This window comes from Rhinopithecus roxellana, chromosome 17, assembly GCF_007565055.1.
Source record: "Rhinopithecus roxellana isolate Shanxi Qingling chromosome 17, ASM756505v1, whole genome shotgun sequence".
Classification (NCBI taxonomy): domain Eukaryota; kingdom Metazoa; phylum Chordata; class Mammalia; order Primates; family Cercopithecidae; genus Rhinopithecus; species Rhinopithecus roxellana.
Window position 1 is genome coordinate 78645092 of NC_044565.1, and position 23570 is coordinate 78668661.

Sequence of the window (23570 nt, forward strand, 5' to 3'; positions counted from 1 at the left end):
AGAGCTCCAAGTTAGCAGGCAGAGAGCTCCAAGTTAGCAGGCAGAGAGCTAAGAACCTGCTTCTACTCTTAGGCTCTCCTTGTCCATTCCTCCGTATCTTGAATTTCCAAAATAAGTATCGTCATCAATACTCATCCATGTGATGCTCTTTCATTTGGTTCCCCCGTAATTAGCAAGTATCACAAATATTTACCATCACAAAGACCTAACAGATCAGCAAAATTCAATCCCTTCATTTTAACGGCAGTGACAACAAGGCTAATTGATAGTAACTTAGCCGAAATCATACATACATTAATCTATTTACTGAGAAGTAAATAGAACAAATATTTTTTATGCTACTGTTTCAATGTGAGCAAAAGAGAGTAAGTAACTTCCAAGGATATCCCTGAAAATAACAGGGATAGAACCAGAATTCAGTGCTCATTTGTGGCTATCATAAGAGATACTCAGTATCATATATATTTAAATCTAACAATTTTTTTAATGCAAGCCCCTTGAAGGTGGATTATTTTTGTCTGCTTTGTTCACTGAAGTATCCCAAGTGCCCAGATCATGGCCTGGTACAGAGTAGGCTTTCACCAAATACTGAATGAATGCATGTTCTTTTTTTTTTCTGAGATGGAGTCTCGCTGTGTTGCCCAGGCTGGAGTGCAGTGGTGAGTGATCTCAGCTCACTGCAAGCTCCGCCTCCCGGGTTCACGCCATTCTCCTGCCTCAGCCTCCCCAGCAGCTGGGACTACAGGCGCCTGCCACCACACCCGGCTAATTTTTTGTATTTTTAGTAGAGACGGGGTTTCACTGTGTTAGCCAGGATGGTCTCGATCTCCTGACCTCGTGATCCACCCACCTCAGCCTCCCAAAGTGCTGGGATTACAGGCGTGAGTCACCGCGCCTGGCCTTGAACGCATGTTCTTTAAAACATCACTGTCAATTTATGTTCTACCTATAATTACTCCCTCAGGTTCTACATTCATAAGAAATAAAAAGTGTTTACCCTAAATCTTTCCTATTCAGTTACTGACAGTCATAGATATATAAGATCCATGAAGAATTTTATTTATGATAAATGGATATGTTCTTAAACACGTAAGAGATGATGGAGATTCAGGTTACGCTTTTCCCCAAAAGTTTAGCTCATAAATATTTCACAAGGTCAGAAAAACAGGAAAACTACAAATCAGCACTAGAGTTACTGTTGTATTCAATGTCACAGCCATCGTTGGCTTCATTCTTATAAAAATAAACAATTATATGCATCATTTATATCCTAAATTGACAAAACACTAACAACAAAATCAGCCAATTAAAGTCAGGTGTTTACTGATCAGCAAAAGTAAATCAGGTAATAGTTTCATTTTGTCTTTGCTCACTTTTTGTTAATATTTGAAGATCTTCAACAGATGGTGGTCCGTTTTTCTTCTCGTAAGGAATGACTGTAGTCAAATACTGCCAAGTTAAAAAAATATGTCACTTAAATCGGAATTACCTTATCTCCAAAAAATTTGATACTGTTACTAGAAGGTCTATTTCATAACATAAAAACATAAGCTACTTTGGTAATGAAAACACAGGTATTGTATGGGAATAAAGGTATCTTACTATCTCAGATGGAGCTCATGGTTTTTTTTTTTTTGCCCATCTCTATTTGCTTCACACAAACCTAGTGTCAACAGAAACAACCAATTTTTTGCATTTCAGTTATTGAAAATTTCATAGGACTAAGTCTGAGGACGATTTACTCAATTTGTTCATTTTTAAAGTATTATCTCACATTCTCCTTGCATATTTTTCAACACATTTTAAAAATAGCAATTTAAACTAAAAACATAGTTTTAATAGTTCTGCACAATAAAGTAATTTCCAACAGCAAAATAATTCTGTTTCAGACCATTTTTATTCTGGTTGAACAAATGGTCCACATATATAACATGACAACTTTGAAAAACACACACTAGCTTCTTGCAGAAGCTAACAAAGACACACTTAAATCGTTTTAGAAAGGCGTTATTACTATTATTTTAAATTATTGGGTAAGTCATTATAAATGTTTTTAGGTATTAAAGGAGAAAAGTGAAAATAGAGAAAGGCCTAAGGGGAAATGAATAATGAAAATTCATGTCTGAAATTGAGACAAACTTCCTAGTTCACTACTTGTAAAGGCTCACAAGTAACAGCGCCATGTCTTATAACTAATCCCATGAAAGCATAATCCATAAATGATTGTCCAGATTCTCCTATTCTTACCATCCCACCAAAAAAATGGTTCCATGCATTTCACATGTGCTCATATAGAAAGCCAGTGGTTTTCACCTGGAATCTCTTTAGCTCCACCCATGATTTAACCTCGTGCCCTAAATCTCAGCTCTAATCCTCATTGAGTGATCTTATCCTGCCCATAACTGAAAAACAGGATAAAGAAAGCTGCTTTACAATAACTGGATCCCTAAGTCCAGAAAACTGGTAAAACTACATAGTTCAATCTTTGAGACACTTAAGTGTTCCACCATCTTTTTGATGTAGACTTCTTGCAGGTGATGCCAAATTGTATAATCGAATGTTCCTTTGTAAAGAACAACAACAAAAGGCCAGAAATGATGTCCTCCTGGCTTCTCTCTGCACGTGTCAGGCAACCTGGAGAGGCAGCAGGAGGTTGCACCCTGGCCCGCTCTCTGGCTTCCTGGCTGCGTTTTCAGACCTCCCTGCTCCACTCAGTGGAGTCTGGAAGATTCCTTGCCTTCTTGTGAGGTTGAGAGAGGGGAGAGGCACTGGAATGAAAACCGGAATTCAAACAGCCCTTCATGGAGCTCACTGATGAGCTGCAGATGTCCGTGTGAACCTTCCCTCTTTAATAGGAATGATCCCCCTTTTTGAGAAACACATAACTACCTTCAGTCAAAACTCCAGGCATTTGATCTAGGCATTCTTTTGCTAAACTTCCTACAAGCTACGTTTTGTACACCTTCTTAGTCTGCACAGAAGAGCTAACTTAAAGAGCTTTCTCTTTTAAGGTGAAAATTTCATATAGCGAAAGGTAATTTGAAGCGTACCCATTCATGTGAATGTTTCCCGTGTTGTGACATCCCTTCAATCAGTATACAAAAATGTGAATCAAAAGCAAACTGCTAGATACTTGATGATGTATCTATGTATAATCTGGTATAAATGTATACAATGTATAATCTTGTATAAATAATGTCTCATGCCTCGTTTGGCAGACAACTTGAGTTGGCTGACTATGCAATACACCTTAAAAACACATTAATTTCATTTAAAGGAGGTAATATATACTCTATACATATTTTTGACCTAGAACTCTAGTCTCAAACGTACCAACCTCTGGCCTTCCTCCCCTAAAAATGACATCTTGCTTCTTAGACTTTTAGAATTAGAGTCACATATTTTAGTTTAGTTATTTTCACAAGCAGATTTCCTACACATGCAATACAATATGTTAAAATGTTAATGTCTATTTGTTTAAAACTAAGAGTGAGAAATGGAGCTCTAAAACATGTATTAAGAATGCATTTAATCTACTGTCCAATTTGAAAAATGCTTTTTCCTCAAAGGGAAATTCTGTTCATTATCAAGACTATAAACATAATGAACTTTTATAATAAATTTTATTTCTCTCTTTAAGCAATGGTCTTAGTAAATTAGTAAAACTACCAGCTTTCAGGATCTTCACTTACACAGGAAATGAAAAAGCAGAGAATGAGAAAATAAGGATAACCGAGCACCTGTTTCTCTCCACCTGAATTTCCAAAGGTGTGGCGGAGGCCATTCTGAATGACATTTGAGATCCCTTCCATGCTGAAGCGCTAAAGGCGGCAATATACGGCCCAGAAGAAAAGGACAGAGAGAGAAGTTCAAAGTCTATTAGTAAGAATGTACCATGATGACTTACGTGCCCGAGAGGCAAGCAGTTAGAAAATGCCACTACTCATCCAGATAAAGCACACAAACTCATGCTCTTTTTAAAATGTTGCTGCTTCCATTTCTTTGCAAGGTAAATGCAAAAGCAACTGTTTTTATGCTACTATATTCATGCAGGCATTTTTCTGACGTAGCTAATAAAATTGTTCCAATGTAAATGTTGTCAGTTGTACACGTATTTGTTCTATACAAAATTTGCTGTGTAATTTTTAAGATACTTTTTGATATTATTTACCTACATTTTATCAGAAGTCTGAAAACTTAATATGAACAGTATGCATATTTTCAGCCTAAGTTTGTATAATTCTACCATCAGTTTGGAGAACATTAACATAACATTTAGCAAATGAAAATGCTGTTACTTGGAGAGCTGATTATTGCTTCCCACTCACTCTTCGGGCCACCTGCCACTGCCTTGGTGCAGAAATGTGAACTAGAAGATGGCATATGCTTCCTGGAGAGCAGAGTGGATCCCATGTGCCAGCGAGGCCCCCAAAAACTTCTCCAAAGACTTTTCCACTCTGTTTCTAGGAAACAATTCTAGTTTCTTTCTCCCAGCAACCTCCAAGACTTCCTAGAATTCTTTGTACTGAAAAGGGAGTATTTTTTTCCTGAACAACTTATCTTGATTTGTAACCAGTCTACAATGTCATCAGGCATAGTAAAAAGAGTCTGGTGGCACCTCTATGGCGGCTGAGTCAAAGGAGTGAGATAGATTCTTACAGCATGACTAATTAAGGGGAAAGGCATCGTGAAAAGGAAGTGAAGGCCTGATTCACTGGATGATTCCTTCCCCTGGAATTTTATACAGGAAATTTAAATCAGTAAACACATTTGAGGAGTCAACATAAAGCATATTTTACCAGGCCCCAAGGGGCAGAAGAAAGGAAACCAAGGAAATGGTCATCAAGAAATATATATAGTTTCGTCCAGTGGTTCTCAAAGTGTAGTCCAGGGACCCCCCTCCCACTCAACTCCTGCCAAGAGGTCCCAGAAATCCTCTCAGGAGTTCATGAGTTCAAAAATGTTTTCTTAATACTACTAAAATATGAGTTGTCTTTTTTACTCTCATTCTCTCATGACTCACAGTGAAATATTCCAAATGACAGACTGCATGCAGAAGCACATTTGTGAATCTAGCTGTCTTTCATCAAGCCAGATGTTAATGAGATTGACAAAAATACACAGCAATGATATTTTTTCATGATGTTGTAAAATACTATTTTTCATAAATATATGCTCTTTATTATGAATTTATTTTTGGTATTTTTCATGAATTTATATTTTTCAATTTATCACTTTTAATCTGTAATAGAGCAAATATTAAGCTTCTTGGGGTCCTCGATAAATTTTAGGAGTGTAAAGAAGTCTTGATGACAAAAAGCTAAGAAATGCCAACAGGCTGAATCATTGAGGGAGCTATGTGCTTCTGTATCAGTCATGTAACTCTATGGAGTTACTGAAAATCTGAGTTCCAAATTTTACCACCTTATAGGACACTGTACAAATATGCCTCTCCTCCTAAACCATCCATCTTCCCTATCTAGTCTTTCCTAGATGTGTAAGGCAGTTTTGCTTCAGCAAGAATCAAATATCTAGTCAGGATACTCTGCTGACTACTCTTCACTTCACTGAAAGCATAACTATTAACTTTGATGGAGGAGGCTAGTTATAAGACAAAAACCTACAGATAACTATTTTTGTAAATCTTTTTAAACAGATTATCAAACGAGATAACATCTTAGGCTTCAGAGTATATAATGACAATTATGAGAAACTATTTTCAAATAACCAAGTCAGTTTTTTAATTATTTCCATAAAATATATTTTCTTTCAAATGTGACAAAGAGAAAAGCACTTGTTTTTAAGTACTTAGTCTATGTTACCTGGCTCCATTATCTATGGGCATGTTAAAACTAGACACCAATTCATAAAATCTAAAGCAAGATAAAAAGTTTCAGAATCCACATATCAGGAAACTAAGACACATTTTATATTTGGAAAGCACATTCCAAAAACACTAGCTTTATGTTCCCAACCAGAAAGCCAATACCTGTCACTAGAAAAAACAAAAGTTGATGCAGTTTCAATTTCATAAGATGCAGATGTAATTTAGGTTTTATTAAATATGTGGTTGCAGACATTACTGAGCCATCTCAACTACTGATAGCCTGACTACTTGTGAAAGATGGCTTTTGTGCCACCAGAATTCTAGGCTTAGGGGAAATCAGTGAAAATGCAACCATGGGAAGCCAAGGTAACCTGGAAAAACAAAACTAACAGCTGATGCCAGTGAAAGAAGGTAAAGCAAGAACGCAGTAGAACCTCTGTCCTTGCTGCTGATGGCTGCTGAGTCAGTGGCTGTAGCCGACAAGGCCCTACTGTCCCCAGCTCTATCACTGACAATGAACCAGGGAAGCAATGTGCAGCCTATACAGTTCAATAGCCTCTTGATCCGTTGGAAAATTACAGAACAAGGAAATCAGAAGGTTCTACAGGGAAGAAAAAAAAAACTAAAATCTATGTCTGAGAACATCCCTCCATCAAACACACTTCAGTTGCCATCAACTCCCACCTCCCCAGAAGTCAGGCAGCACCAATGTTCTCCCTCCACTGCATTTCCAAACTCTCCCTCGCTACTAGCTCCTTCCTGACAGCAACCTGAAATTCTCAAACCCTCAACCCATTTCCTTTCCCGAGGGTTTCCTGAAACAACTCTTCCCAACATCATTTATTCGATCCAGAAGACCACGGCCACTTTTGAGATCTCTGAGACATCCAGGAATCCCTCCTCCCTCCTTGGATTCAGAGACACCACACTCTCCCAGATTTCCCTCACCCCAACCCTCCTGCTCTCTAGCTGCTTCTTCAAAGAGTCACCACTTTCTTCACACATCCCTTAAACACCAGTGTTCCCCAGGATCTTGCGCCTCTTTCTTGATTCACCTCTCAGATGCTGCTGTGCCTCTGGATTCTGTCCCTATTTAATTCTCAAGCACCCCCTCTGGACATTACCACTCAATCGCTTCAGCTTCTGCTTCCATAAATTGATAGCTCCACTTTACTAAGATCAGTAAAATGCTAAGAACAGAGACTGGCACATGGCAAAGCTCAGTACATGTTAGTGACCTTTACTGTAATTTCCCTGAGCTTCACTTTGCACGTTTAATGGCCAGCTGGACATCTGTGCCTATTGTATGTTTAATGGCCTATTGACAAGCCTATGTTCCTGTCTATATTTAATATCAATGTTTCTAAAACTCATATCCAAAACTGAATTCAATGTCCTCTTCCCCACCAAAACACAGACAACAAAATGTAAAAACCAGTTCCTCCTTCAGCATTTTATTCTCCTCACATTCATTTCCTCATTCTTTCAAAAAACATCCTGAGCCAGATACCATTCCAGGTATTAGAGATTCAGACTGAACACATCAGCCAAGGCCCCTCCCACCCTCCTGACCTTACATTCCAGCATAACGGAGGCACAAAAAGTACAACACGTAAATGAACTGAATGCTGCAGATAACTAACACACGCCCTATCCCTAGCTCCAACAAGGCGATTAAAAACTGGATGCCTACTTTCTACTCAGACGTCAGAGAAAAGCTCTCTGAGGAGACGACATCTGAGCTGAAATATGACTTATACACCCATCCCAGATGAACCACAAAGGACATTAGACAAGAGAGATCTTCTCAGAGAACAAAACCAAAAGCAGCCAACCTGGCCAACTCGGGAATTCACACCACAGCTAGCGTGCAGGAGTCTCGCAATTCTCATTCAACAGGATGGAACACAGTATCTATGGATATGTCCATTCTCACCTCCTTTTTGTAAGATTGTATTGCAGCAACCCTGTCTTCTCTCCCCTATTGTGTGCCAATGTGTTGCAATGGCTGGCTTAACTTTCCTAACTGACATCAGGGTGCAATTCAGCCTTCCCAGACCCATAAACCTAGCTAGGGACAATAGTAATATATGTCCACCTAGACTACAGAACACAGCTAGGCTCAGAAAACACTAAAAACGTGGTAGTTGTTTTGAATATAGCAATTATCACACCCTGTACCCAGGTTTCTTCGTGTTGACACTACTGACATTTCTGGTCAGATCATTCTTGTCACGGGGGTCAGTGCAGTGGGGTGGGATCTCTCCTAGCACCCCCAGTCTCTGTTCACCAGGATGCCAGCAGTACCACCCCATCCTTCCCCACCCTGCCCCCAGTTGTGACAACAACAAATGTTTTCAGACATTGACTTATGTCCTGTGGGGGGCAAAACGTGGCCTGGTTGAGAATCACCGCACTAAAGCACACTGGATAGTTCATCATCTCAAACTGCATCCCATGGACAGCACATTCCTGGAAAACTGAAATTGATTCGACATCCTTAACACTCATGCTGGGGACATAACTGTGGATCAATTTATGTTTGCCTAATAATAGTATAAGAAAAGTAATCAAGGTATTTTTAATGGGGAGTTAGAGGGCACAAGATCTAAAGAGAAACAATAAAAACAAAAATTCTGGTTAATTTTTCATAAATTCAACTCAGTTCTCAAAATCCTTAAGGACAGAAAAAAAAATGTCAGATACTTCTTTCATATGCTCCAAAAAGCAAAAACCAGACTTCAATATGTAGGAGGCATCTGACTGATAGTCAGTGACCTAGCCTGCTAAACGCTACAGCAGTTCTTATCAATACCAGTGGGATACTTCCAGATTTCTGTATGCAACCAGGAATCACATCTCAGGCAAAAATCTTAGAATCAGAAAATTAGTCAGCTTGGGCAGAAAAGTGCTGAATTAGAAATCAAAGATCTGGGTTCCTTCCCAGCTTTGCCACTAATTGTGTGACAGGAAGGCAGTCACTTTACTGCTAAGGCCTGTTTCCTCACCTGTAAAACACAGGATTAAATAATATTAACTTTAAATGTCTTCTTATTTGTAAATCCTATGAGTCTATGAATTAATTCAACCAAAAAGATCCATTATTAAGAAAGCAAATTAAAAACATACACATATGCATAGACACACATGTGCACGCACACACACACACACATACTCTATGGGACTAAATAAATGAGTGCTCCAGAATGGCAGAACTGCACAGCCAGATGATACATTCAGAGTCCAAGGGCTTCATTTTCTTATGAGGAAATGACTACATTCTGAAGGGAGAGACAGGTCTTATGCATCTCTCCATCCCCGCAGCTTGCATAGTGCCTGAGCCATAACAGGCATTTATAAACGTCGCGTAAGCTGAAGTTGTGACACTCCTAATACCAGAACCCAAGAGCCTTAGAGTCTGTGATCTTTTCACCATATCATGAGGTGTCTTGACTTCTTGCAGGAGAGAAAGAAAAAAAAAAAAGCCCAAAATAAGTTGAATGTGAACAGAATAAAGATGACATGACAGAACATAAAGTTATTTTTCAGAAGAGTGAATAATGGAGTTTTGGAAAAGTCCACTGAAGAATCTAGTCTAGGAAAGCAACATGAGATTAATGAAATAATATTGTTGGCGTGGTTTGTAAAACATAAAACAATGGAGTGACTAAGAAATCTCAAACCCCTGCCAGGCACAGAGGCTCACGCCTGTAATCCCAGCACTTTGGGAGGCCGAGGTGGGTGGATCACCTGACGTCAGGAGTTTGAGACCAGCCTGGCCAACCTGGTGAAACCTTGTCTCTACTACAAATACAAAAATTAGCTGGACGTGGTGGCGGGTGCCTGTAATCCCAGCTACTCGAGAGGCTGAGGCAGGAGAATCACTGGAACCCGGGAGGTGGAGGTTGCAGTGAGCCGAGATTGCACCATTGCACTCCAGCCCAGGCAACAGAGCGAGACTCCGTTTCAAAAAAAAAAAAAAAAGAAATCTCAAACCCCTAGCTAGGATACTCAAATAGCAGCAAGTAGAAGATCAGTGAACTAGAAGGATAAAGGAAAAGAGAGACCAGGGCAGTGAGACCAGGAAGAAACAGGAAACGAACTGTGTAGAGCATACTGTGCATTCTGTTTTATAGCCGCCCTGTAAATTCCAAAAAATAATACACCCTTTTGGAAGGCAAAATGAATTTTAAAAAGATAAAACCTCTGAGGCAGGTTAAATTTACTTTTTCGTAAACGTCACCTCATTTAGAAGCACTACATTTACAACCTTGAGAGCAGATGCGGTATTATTAGGTGCTTATGGTGCTTAACTGGGCCAGAGGGAAGATTTTCTCTATGCTTAAATTTTATAAGTAGGAGGACAAGGAGAAGGAGAGACAGCAGGGGTAGGGGAGGAGGGAGAGAGAGTGGGAGGGGAGAAAGGAGGGAAGCATTTCTTTGTTAACATTTCTCAAGGTTCAAGTACCACAGACATTATCAAAGCGCCAACAGAGCTAAGTCTCAGGGTTATGAATGCTGAATGAAATGAAGGACACTAAAGATGTGTTACTAAATAAATAAATAAGTAAATAATTTTTTAAAAGAAAAGAAAAAACGATTTGTTACAGTTTAATTTAAATAACTGCAATAATTCGGTATATCAGAAAACCCAATCCTCCCTCCATTTAATCTACCATTTCCAAGTTTGAAATAAAGAATCCAAGTGTTCAAACTCAAAGTGAAGAGCTGGTGAAAATTCTGAATCTAAAGTTACTTTGTAACTGATTCATCCATTTCCCACTACCTCTGTAGGAAGGAGTTAATAGTGCTATAAAATGCGCCTCTCTGAATGGAATTTTTGATAGGAGCCTATTTGTGAGCAGGAAAATGATTAAGCATTACAGTATTTACTTTATTGTTGCCCTCACTACTGACAAATGCCAAAGTAATGTGGCAAGGACGGAGGAAGAGGGTATTCAATACATTGCTTCAACACCAGTATTTATGCTGAGAATACTCACCACTGCCTCGTGGTTATTTCCTTCCCTGGCGTAAGTATGTATTGAAAGTCTCAAAATCGGTCCTTCTCTGGAAACTTTTCTCAGACAAAACCAGGAGCAACAATGTGTAAATAGGATATAGATTTAGAAAAATTCACCAAAATCTGAAAGACAAAGAAACGGGCCAAGATCCCCAAGGCCCATTTACAACATCCTTGCAAAGCTCAGAAAAGGAAAATTCAAGCCAAGGGTCCTTCCATCCACCTCTAAGTAACTCCACAACCACATTTCAATGCATGCTGGTTCTGTGAGCCAAGGTCCCTGTGAAGTTTTGTTTACTCATTTATGAAATGGAAATAATAACAATAATACCTTCTTCACAGGGTTGTTGTGAAGGTTACATGAAATAATCCATGCAAGTACCTAGCAAAGTGCTCAGCAAATATCAATATTCAAAAAAGTACTGGCTATAATTTCTGAAAATAAAAAGGCTACAATAATATTTTAGACACAACTCCCAAAGAGAAATAACCACACCTTTCTACTTTTCTCCAGAACAGCAAAAACAGCATTTCAAGTTCTTCTAATATAAATAAAATCACAGCTGAGAAAGAATAAATCCCTGATTATAGTTCCTAGCTGACAGGACTGAAAACAACATACAGAAGAGACATTACTATCTATGACTAAGTATAGAATCAGCAAAAAAGTTGAAACAGAAAACAAGTTAACAAATAATTCGGTCTTTCTGAACAATAAAAAGAAAAGAGCTGGAGAACACTATGCTACATAAAAGTGAACAAAAATCAGATACAGTGCTGTAGTTTGTTAGTTCTTCTCTGGTATCCTAAACATATCAGCTTATTCTACACACAGCATATTCACCAGTTCAACCAACTTCACAGAAAGCAACATCCAAGACAGGGAAAGCAAGACAAACAAAGGGCCCAGGAAATTTACACTATTCCTGCTACCAAACTTGTTTCTCAGCCTCACCTGACACCAACTGGTACAGATTTCTAACTGGCCAGGAAATCATTTCAAAATCTCAGTATCAAAGCTCAATGTCAGAAAAAAGGTTTGAAAAAGCAATCAAGGAATGCTTTTCATCTATTTCTGACTGTTACTCTACTCTACTCTTACTTCATTAATATTCTTTATACTCAGGAGGTTCAGACGAAAGCAAAATTAAAACATAATTATTGTTCCTTATAAATCACGTCATTTTCAATAGCTTGAATATGATTTTCAAACGTTAATTTATAAAATAGTAGGTTTAATTTTTAATAAAATAATCAAAACATGAGGAAACAAGTGTAAAAAATTTAGAGTACAAATATTCAAATAGTTAAGATATTAAGGTGTAAAAGTAATATCTTGTTTTAACACTTCAAATAATTTTAATGTGAATTATAAAGCAGTTATAAAAGCAAATTCTACCAAAAATATTTTTTTAAAAAAACAGATCTAAGTAAATTAGAAAATATACATTATACCTAAGCAGATACACACTTGAAAATCTTCAATATTAAACACCTATTATATACGTTTATTTTTATGGCAGAAAAAAATTAATACAAAGATCTTCAAAATTAACATTAAATAAATTAATTTTTATATTTGAAGATTTTTTTAAAATTTTTATGTAACTTAATATTAATGTGGAAACTAAATTAATTTTTGCCAAATATTTTCAAAGCCACTAAAACTAGAATATAATAATTGATCTTGGCAATTTTAGAAATTCCTTCCTGAAACTTATAAATACTCTAAGTACAGTCATGTGCTGCTTAAAAACGAGGATACATTCTAAGAAATGAGTCAGGCAACTTTGTCGCTGTATAGACCATCACAGAGTGTCCTTACACAAACCTACATAATTGTATAGCCTACTCCATACCTAGGCTACATGGTACAGCCTATGGCTCCTACAAACCTACACAGCCTGTTACTATACTGAGTAATACATACAACAGTAACACAATGGTAAGTATTTGTGTATCTAAATGTAGATAAACACAGAAAAAGTACAGCAAAAATACAGCATTATAATCCTGACTCCATTATCTATCTATACGCAGTCCATGACTGACTGAAATATCACTATGTGGCACACAAGACTGTATACAAGAAGAACACAATTTCCTGGCATATTACAGCTTTTATGTGAACTTGTTTATATATAAACAATGACCTCTCTAAGACATAAAGAAGTCAAGAATGGACTCCTGATTTTTACTACATTAACTGCTTGGTCATGAAAGTTCACCATTACCAGCCTACCACCAAAAACCATTGCAGAAAACAAAGAGTAGATGATAAAAATATATCAAAAACTGATGATGACATATATTTCTCTAGGTAATATTATTTTTCATAAAACAAATGTGTTCCACATCTAAAGTAATTCATAATTCATAGGTTTGAATTATTAAAATAATCATTATATATTCAAGTTTCTCTCCACCCTACAATGACCTTCCATCATGCTAACAGTAATTTTTAGTAAATGCTTTGCACTAAAGAAAATGCAGCAAGATACTATCAAATATCACCAACAAATTATTGTTAAAATATGTCAATATTTACATTCAAGAATGTATATCGGAGCCAGGCACGGTGGCTCACGCCTGTAATCCCAGCACTTTGGGAGGCCGAGGTGGGTGGATCGCTTGAGGCCAGTAGTTCAAGACCATCCTGGCCAACTTGGTGAAATACCATCTCTACTAAAATACAAAAATTAGCCAGGTGTGGTGGCAGGCGCCTGTAATCCCAGCTACTCGGGAGGCTGAGATAGGAGAATCGCTTGAACCGGGGAGGTAGAGGCTGCAGTGGGCCCAGATGGCACCACTGCACTCCAGCCTGGGCAACAGAGTGAGACCCTGTCTCAAAAAAAAAAAAAAAATGTATATCAAGTAGAATTTAGTACCTCAAGCACCACTGCTTAGATAAAGGGGAAAAAGGCTGGACACTGTCGCTCACTCCTATAATCCCAGCACTTTGGAAGGCCAAGGCAGGTGGATCACCTGAGATCAGGAGTTCGAGGCAAGCCTGGCCAACATGGTGAAACCCCATCTCTACCAAAAAAAAAAAAAAAAAAAAAGATAAAGGGAGAAAAAAACTCAGTACCTTTTGCACTTCTCCTCTAACCTTCTTTTAAAATCACGTTTTATCACTGTGTATAATACAGGATCTCCAAGGGACTGCCAACATTTTTATTCCTTTTGTTTGTCTCCACATCTAGAGAACACTGGTCTACCTGCTCGCTCTCTTCACCTAGCTACCGGGATTCAGACACACAGCACAGAGGTCTGCTGTTAGGCAAGAAGCCACCACACAGAGCTTGGAGACTGGCTGGCCAAGATGTCACTATCTGGGGGCAAAGCTCAGGCTGCTGCTGAAGGGGCTCTGAGAAAAGGAACAACTCATGATAATCTCATGATAAAACAAGGCAACCTTTTAAATACAAATTTCAGACACATGACAGTACTCTTTTTAGCTATGCAAACTCACTTAACTGGAGTTCATAACTTTTTTTCTCTACTTTTTAATTTTACTAAGTCTAAATCAGAGATTGGCAAACTTTTTCTGTAAAGAGCCAGGCATTAATTATTTTAGGCTTTGTAAGCCACACAGTCTCTATGGCAACCACTCAACTCTGTCCATATAGCACCAAAGCTGCTACAGATGACAGATAAATGAATGAACATAGCTGTGTTCCAGTAAAACGGTATTCATAAAACAGGTGAAGGGTTGATTTAGCCCTTGGGCAGTAGTCTGCTTTGACAATCCCTGATCTAGATCATCTGTGCAAATGTGCTGTTAAAAAAATTCCAAATTAAAGAGAAGAGGGGGGGAAAACCAGGTCCATGTTGTTTTAAACAGAAGCCCTAAATAAAGGCTATCAGTCATATTATAACATGAGCTGAGTCACAAAAACGAAGCAATATATCTGCGAAAGAAAATATATACAAGAAAGAGTGTGTATCATCTAAGCCCTAGCTCTCCCCTATCCTTAAGCAATTCTCTCCCTAACCCCCAAAAGCAATAAATTAGGGTAATGTGATTCTTTTTACAGTTTTTTCTTTTCTCTGCTACTATTAGTCACTGATTGCTAATATCCCAAAAGTTGTCAGTATATAACTTTTTCAGGGTTGACTGAAGCAGTCATGCATTTTTGACGGTGGTGAGTGTAACACACTAGAAATTCTCTCTTGAAAGTTCAATGTGATTACGGCAAACAGAAAAGACTATCGATTTCTATCTTCTCAATAAGACTTAGCATAAGCAACCTTACATGTGACGGTCAAGTCAAAGATTTGTTACTAGATGCTCAGAGAGTAAGTATTCCATTTTCATACATATAAGTTTACTAAGTTATGATGCTAAGCAGGTAGGCCATAATGCCCAGACAACTTCAGATAACACTAGATGAATAGCAACTACTAAATTACAACATAACCTGGTGTTGTTCGACCTATTCTTGTATTCATGAGAACTGCTACTGAAACTCAATGACCTGTGAATGTTTGATATAACAGAAGCCTGGCTCCCCCAATAAAAATCCCCAATAGAACAGTAATAATTCAAATACTACAAATCTAAATCCTCCGGGATTCAATCTCCTGTACACTGAAGTTTCAATTCAACAAACACGCATTAAGTGACGTGCAAAGAACAAGAAATGAGGAGAGGTGCTGGGAAAGCAGTGTGAATGAGCTTTAAAGAGCTCGCACTCTGTCAGAAGAGACGTTTAAGCCAATGATTACAACACAGTGTGGTGCTTCAATATCAAAAGTATGTGTACCCTCACAAATAAATATGAAAACATCTCATAATAGGCATATAAACATAATAGGCAACTCATAAAAGAATACAAATAGTCAATAGATCAAACCCATTGTTTGCCTATGCAATCGGTGTATATTAAAAAGCTCGTAATATCCACCGTTGGTGGGAGGTGTGGGAAAATGGCCATTCTTATGCTCTTACTGGACCACATTTCTACAGAATAATCTGAAAAGCTGGTCATTTAAAGCCGTTTAAAACTGTATATTCTTTGACTTCGAAATTCTATCGGTTTCAGTGAGTGGATAAACTAATTTTGCTAACCAAAGGAACATAATTCAAATTTAGGAAAATGGTAATTTTGGTTTAACAGTATAAATTTCAGACTCCTACAAGATACCCAAAGGGAATTGTCTAGTAGGCAGTTGGACATATATAATAATTAGCATTTGCTCATGGTGTTTGCTATGTTTGCTAATCTTATACATAATTTCATTTAATCTCTCCAAAATTCAAAGCCATCTGTATACATTGGCAGGACCAAGATTCAAACACAGCTCTTAACCCAAAGCTGTTAGTCAATATTCGATTTGTGGTCCATGGGTTTGACACCTGGCAGAAAGATCCAAGATAGAAATACACATTTGCAAGCTTATCTTTCGTTCACTCATTCATTCAGCAGAAATTTATTAGGTACCTAAGGTTGGATCTAAGAATACCAAGAAAGTAAAGTTAACTTTCTTATCCTTAGGGACACAAAACAGAGATAGGCATGAAAACAAAAAATTGCAGTATGATACGACAGTGATAATAGAAATAGTAAAGAGGAATAATACTAATCCCCTTTAAAAGAGAGAGTAGTCAACTCTGCATCAGAGACAGAGTCATCAAGGAAGGTTCTAAGAAAGGAAGACAGTGCTTGGCCATGATTTTGAAGGATGAGTGGAAAAAAAAAATCCCCCAAGTGGACAGAAGAAGGAGGCAAGGAATTTGATTCCAGAAGAACACTGAACATCAAGCGTCACCCAAAACAGCATGGTCAGTACAAAGAAATACATGTGAGTCACCACAGTGATAAATGGACAGTGCCCTTCTCTAACCCCCATCCTCTGCTCCTCCAGATGCTGCAAAAAAGGACAGAGGAAATATAAAGCCTGCCATTCTCTTGAACTGCATTTCCCAAAGAGGTCCACTCCTCTAACCTCCCCTCCAAACTGAGAATTGGAAAGGGACTAGGCAGCCTCCCTTGTCAATGAGAAGCAGTGGTGTAGCGACACTCTCCAAAACAGCTTCCCAACAGCATCACTATCTACCGCCTCACCCAGCCTTTGGTTTCCTTCATGGTCTTTATTTACTACTAAAATTCCATCATCTATTCATTCTTTTGTTTACTTGCCTTTCTCCGTCATTAGCCTATTCATTAGACTATAAGCTCCAGGAAGGCATGGGATGGGCCTTGTCTATTCTATTCTATTCACCACTTTGGTTTTCTTTGTTTTTTTGCTTTTTGTTTGAGACAGGGTCTTTTGAGACAGGGTCAGGCTGTAAGTGGAATGGTGTGACCATGGCCCACTGCAGCCTCACCCTCCTGGGCTCAAGCAATCCTCTCGCCTCGGACCCCCAAGAAGTTGGGACTACAGGTGCTTGCCACCACACCTGGCTAATTTTATAATTTTTATTTTGTAAAGACAAGGTATCACTATATTGCCCAGTCTGGTCTCAAACTCCTGGGTTCAAGGGATCCTCCCACCTCAGCCTCTCAAAGTGCAAGAATTACCATCATAAGTCATCCTGCCCACTGTATCTTGAAGAACACTTGCCACAGGAAGACACTCCACAAATCCTTGCTGAATGAATGAATGCTATTTCACCTTACCCAACATACAGCATTATGGTTATTTTAAACCTAAAACTCCCATCAAAATAATATTTCACTTTTATCAGGTAATACTTTCTGGAACATTTCACATATTTTCATGGTCTAATGAAATTTTCTAATGCTCTAAATAGCATCCCTATGCCCTCTATTTTCTTTTTCGCCACAACAAATATTTAAAACAAAATCTGTCTCCAAAATTAACAATTAAGAAATTTAACTCTGCTCTATACCCACTCCAAGATTTCATGAGAGTATCTTTGGACCAAAGAGAACAAGGTAACAATTTTAGATAAAATGGTATGCCAACTACAAACTGATGTACCGCTTCAGTGAAATATACATCAAGAAAAACAGAAGGAAGTTATTCTATACTTAACGAAAAACTCCAAGTCCTGCTAATAAAACAAAAATATCTCAGGTAGGAAAAAAAAAAATGATAACACATGACAATGCTAAGGAGGTCACCATTTTTTAGGAATTAGTATCACTGATAATAGTAAACTCATAGAGACCAGGTCTTGCCAAGACTGTATGTGATATAAAATGCTTGGTAAAATGTTTGGCAAGCTCCTAGAAGGTGTTTATCCAACTGGCCATTTCACTTTGGGTTTATTTTGAGCAACTTTCAGGCTACTTGTGTCACAGGATGATTTTTCCCTGGTATTTTAGGCCTTATTTTTTTTTTTTTTTTTTTTTTTTTTTTGAGACAGAGTCTCGTTCTGTTGCCCAGGCTGGAGTGCGGTGGAGCAATCTCGGCTCACTGCAAACTCTGCCTCCTGGGTTCAAGCGATTCTCATGCCTCAGCCTCCTGAGTAGCTGGGATTACAGGCATGCACTATCACACCCAGCTAATTTTTGTATTTTTTAGTAGAGACGGAGTTTCGCCATGTTGATCCACCCACCTTGGCCTTCCAAAGTGCCAGGATTACAGGCGTGAGCCACCGCGCCCAGCCGCATTTTAGGCTTTAAAAGGATACAGTACTTTTAAAGTACTTTTAAAGATACGGTACTGCAAGCTTAACCGTGCCATTATTGAACTGATTAAAATTTTTGACACAAACTAAATCAGGCAAAATGCAACCTCAAAGGTTCAAATATTATGAAAAATATTTACTGTTACTATGAATCTATTTCAAGACCAATGAAGGCTGAAGTAAGACCTAACTGTTGCCTTGCCAAATCCTTTCTCAATATAAATGCCATGTAAAATTACACAATGGATTTACTCTAACCCTTTTTACATGGGAGTTACAAAAAGAAGCCTTTAAACCCCTCTAGGGATAAATTTACTTTTCTCAGCCAAGTGTTAACAGCAATAAATGGAGGATTTACATGTAATCCCTAAAAGCAAATAGGCAGAAATTACCAACCATGCTATGACTTTTTAACTAAGCATTTTATTTAATCCCACTTGTATAACAAGACAATTTAAAGGGTGCCAGTTCTAAAAATATGAGATGCAAATGCAAAATAGTGTCCCTAATATTTTAAAGCAAATTTTCTAGGATTGTATATTCAAACAAATGTGGGTTGGTTTTGGTTTTTTTTCAGAGGACTCACTAGGAATGACTAAACACCTATTCAATCAATACTGCCATTTCTTAAAAATAATAGATATCTGAAAACTTTTTTCAAAGTCAATGTATAAGCGATGTCCTTTCAAAATAGATACAAATGAACATTACACTAAAAAAATGGATTTATTCATAGGCTAATAACAGTATAATAAATGAGCTACATGGTAAGAGTCTCTTTGTGTTAACTGCTCATTGGTGGCCCACATCCTAGAACTGTATTTCCAGGATTCCATCAGCATCTGGTTAATGAGATCTATTTCTCTGGTAAGTATTCTTTAGATAAATCAGACTATCAAAAACAGAATTCATATTATTGCAAACCATAATAGCTAGTTTGTGATTTGTAAGACCATGTTATTGATATCACAAATTAAAAAGAGATGTTCCATTGAGAAAAAGAGATCCCTTTACCCAACCATTCTAAAAATAAAACCAACATTTCTTCACACACAAACAAAATCAAGGTAGAAATATACAAGACTTCGACACAAAAAAACTTATCAAAGGGTCAGCGTTTCAAGTTCTAAACTTGTTTTCACCGGTCAGTAACAGTCTAGTCTGCCAAATAGTAGGCCAAATGGCTGATGTCACTTACCTTCTTGTATTCCAGACTCGCGGAAAAATCAGGAGAAACCTGTTTACAAACAATCTGTGCCTTGAGCAGAGTTCTGCTACCTCTAAATAAACCCCTTTTAATTTCTGATCACACGATTCATAAGAGTTCAGCAAAAATAAGAAAAAAAAACTACTAGCCAAATATACATAACCACTCTTCACATTCTGATGTAGTAAAACTGGTCACTTGCTAAAGCTTCTTTTCTTCAAGACATTCTCCTTTTTTGCCCCCTCTTCCTTCCACTTACTTCCCTGCTAAAGATTTCAGTCAGTATTATTCAGATAACCAGTATACTTTACTCAAGAAAACGGCTTTCTGAAGAAACTGAGCACAGTGGTATTCTGGAATAAAATCCCCCGGGCTCTGATTAGAAGTGTAATACTCCTGCCCATGTACAACCTGTCGCACCTGCCACCAGCCTGGAAGGCCGGGACTACCACGGAACCTGTTTCCAGCGTTCGACATCTCCTGCAAAACATCACTTACTGTGCCAGGCATATGACTTCTCTCATTCTTCCCATTCTGAGAGCTGCCATTTTTTAGCTTCTTTTTCTTTTTTGCTGTTTCTTTGTGCTCTTTCTGTTTGTTTTGCACTTCAATAAGAACAGAAATAAAGCTGTTTTTCACTTCCTTTTCAAACTCCAGTTCATCTCGTAAAGCCAACTGCTGCACCAGCTCCTCAGAGTACTCCTTAATGGCAGTCTCAATTTCTTCTAGGATTTCATTTAACTCAGACACTGAGAGCCTTTTCACTCCTAGGACCAAAAACAAAAGACAGCAGATATTAAGACAAAAATGTTTCAAGGAAGCAAAGCAGAGCAGTCACTAGGAATAACTAAACAAACACCTATGTAATCAATGCCAACGAGCAAAAATTATATTCCAAGCAATTAAATTGACTGTGTGTGATCTCAGAATTCTAAAACTTCTGGAGGGCAGGTCTGAGTAGCACTAAGTGGGCAGGTGAGTCACTTCTCAGCTTGCTGGGAAGAAAGTCTAACGAAAGTTTTTACTTGTGCAAATAAATCACTCCATGAATAATACTTCAGTCAAGACTGTGAAGGCTTGTACATGGAAAACAACAAACACAAAAGCAGAGGGAAAGCACAGAATCCACCTGCTGACAAGAAACTGCAAGACGTTCAGCAGGGTTCTGGGATATCTCTGAACAGGAAAGGAGTTGATCTGAAAGAATTAAACTAAATACATACTTAATTACATACACCCCCATCTGTGAATTTTGTTGAAAATTGGTGATATGGTTTATATCTGTGTCCCCACTCAAATCTCATATTGAAATGTAATCCCCACTGTTGGAGGTGGGGCTTGCTGGGAGGTCACTGGATCATGAGGGCAATTTCTAAGTTTTTTTTTTTTTGAGACGGAGTCTCGCTCTGTTGCCCAGGCTGGAGTGCAGTGGCCGGATCTCAGCTCACTGCAAGCTCCGCCTCCCAGGTTCACGCCATTCTCCTGCCTCAGCCTCCCGAGTAGCTGAGACTACAGGCGCCTGCCACCTCGCCCGGCTAGTTTTTTGTATTTTTTAGTAGAGACGGGGTTTCACCGTGTTAGCCAGGATGGTCTCGATCTCCTGACCTCGTGATCCGCCCGTCTCGGCCTCCCAAAGTGCTGGGATTACAGGCTTGAGCCACCGCGCCCGGCCAATTTCTAACAGTTTAGTACCATTCCCCTGGTGCTGTTCTCATAATAGAGTTCTCATGAGACCTGGTTGTTTAAAAGCGTGTGGCACCTCCACCAGGCCCCCTTCCTCCTGCTCCAGCCATGTGAAGATGCCTGCTCTGGCTTTGCCTCCTACCATGAGTAAAAGCTCCCTGAGGCCTCCCCAGAAGCAGATGCTGCCAGGCTTCCTGTATAGCCTGCGGAACCATTGGCCAATTAAACCTCTTTTCATATAAATTACCCAGTTTTAGGCATTTCTTTGTAGCAGTGCGAGAATGGACTACAACGACTGGGAAGACAAAGGGGAACAATATTCCCTGAAACCCCATTTCAGTCTTTTCTCAGCACTTCTCCCCATGTGAGAGATAGGACACTGTTAAAGTCCCAACCCACAGGGCCTCAGAATGTGGAGAGGGGGTCTTTGAAGAGGTAAATTAAGGTTAAATGAGGGCATTAGGATGGGCCCTAACCCAGTATGACCGGTATTCTTATAAAATAGGGTGACCAGAACACAGAAGAAAGACCATGTGAAGACATAGGGAGAAGGCAGCCATCTGCATGTCAAGGAGAGGCCTCTGAAAAAACCAAACCTGCCAACACCTTGATCTCAGACTTCTGGACTCCAGAACTGTAAGACTATAAATTCCTGTGGTTTAAGCCACCCATCCTGTGGTACTTTGTTCTGGCAGCCCTAGCAAACCAATACAGATTTCAGTATCTATATCAAGTATCAGGACTGTATTTGGGAGTCAGGACCTTAACACCATTTAGCCCGTATCTACAGAAGCATGGTCAAATCAGGCCATCTGAAAGACTTTGGTCTGTCTGACCATCTGTATGTTGCAGTCATACAACCAGCGTTCTTTAGGTAACTAAGCTTTGGACTGGACATGCCATAAAGATAAAACTAGGTGACAACACAGGTTGAGCAGATACAGACTCTGTCACTGCCTACTCAAGGAGGAGACCAGTCATATGGCAATGATTAGATACACACCTTCCTTCCAACCGGTCTCAGGCTCTTCACAGGCTGGTTATAGTTATTCAGAAATTTTTCATGAAAATCAACTGTAGAGTTTCTAGAATTAATTATTCTCATATACGTCAAACAGATCCATGGTTCCCAAAATTCTTCACAGTAACACATAAGACTATTTGTATAGACAGGAATTGCATTTGACAAAGAATTACTGAATATCTATTCTACACTTCAAATATGATGGGGTTTGTTATAGACTCAATCGTGTCCTCTGCAGATTCATGTGTTGATGTCCTAACCCCTACTACCTCAGAATGTTACAGTATTTGGAGATACGGTCTTTAATGACATTAAAATAAGGTCATTAGGATAGACTCTAATTCAATATGATTGCTGTCCTTATAAGAGGAAATTTGGGGCCGGGCATGGTGGCTCACGCCTGTAATGGCAGCACTTTGGAAGGCTGAGGCAGGTGGATCATGAGGTCAGGAGTTCGAGACCAGCCTGGCCAACATGGCAAAACTCTGTCTCTACTAAAAATATAAAAATTAGCCGGGCGTGGTGGTGGGCACCTGTAATCCTAGCTACTTGAGAGGCTGACACAGGAGAATTGCTTGAACCCAGGAGGCAGAGGTTACAGTGAGCCAAGATCACGCCACTTCATTCCAGCTTGGGCCAAAAAGTGAAACTCCATCTCAACAACAACAACAGAAAAGCAAATCTGGACACAGACACAAACAGAAGGAGGATTAAATCAAAGCTTTCTGGAGATGATTATACTATATATTTGATATAGACAAAAAGCACAGAAATTATTAATTTAAGCAGGCTCCCTTACTCTCTTCATAACTGCTGGTACTAGACCTCTTAAGAGTTTGAATTTCCTGGGAAAGCATTGAAAGTCGATCTGACTGTGTAGGGGTTTCATCATCTTCTGGGTCCGGTGATTCCTGCATCATTTCTTCAATTTCTTCAATAACCTTCGAAAACATACATACCACTGTTAATCAAATAAACAAAAGGAAAATGATCTAGCTGGAACACGGTGCTCACCTAAGGCACCCAGAGCAGAAATGCACTGAATTATCCATTAACCAGTGATGTTCAGGTGTGGATGCTCTGAATAATCAAAATCTTGATTGTAGGAGTGAACATGGTTTATCAAGAAAAAATTACAATATACTAAACACAAACCTAAATAGAGTTGAATTTACTGTGTCCATCATGGTTCAGAAGGCCCTAACA

At 38.7% G+C, this 23570-nt stretch overlaps 1 protein-coding gene across 2 annotated transcripts in view; it reads right to left on the reverse strand.

Annotated features, from left to right (window-relative positions):
• FEZ2 (fasciculation and elongation protein zeta 2) overlaps positions 1-23570 on the reverse strand; it is a 46222-nt gene that overhangs the window by 5152 nt on the left and 17500 nt on the right. Inside the window, exons 4-7 of one of the 2 annotated variants that reach the window (XM_030920953.1) lie at positions 23164-23305; positions 20156-20424; positions 3741-3821; positions 1374-1449 (exon numbers count right to left, since the gene is read on the reverse strand). In XM_030920953.1, coding sequence (XP_030776813.1) covers positions 1374-1449; positions 3741-3821; positions 20156-20424; positions 23164-23305 — 568 coding nt within the window. The remainder of the gene's footprint in view (positions 1-1373; positions 1450-3740; positions 3822-20155; positions 20425-23163; positions 23306-23570) is intronic. The other variant, XM_010373232.2, reaches the window with a different exon arrangement.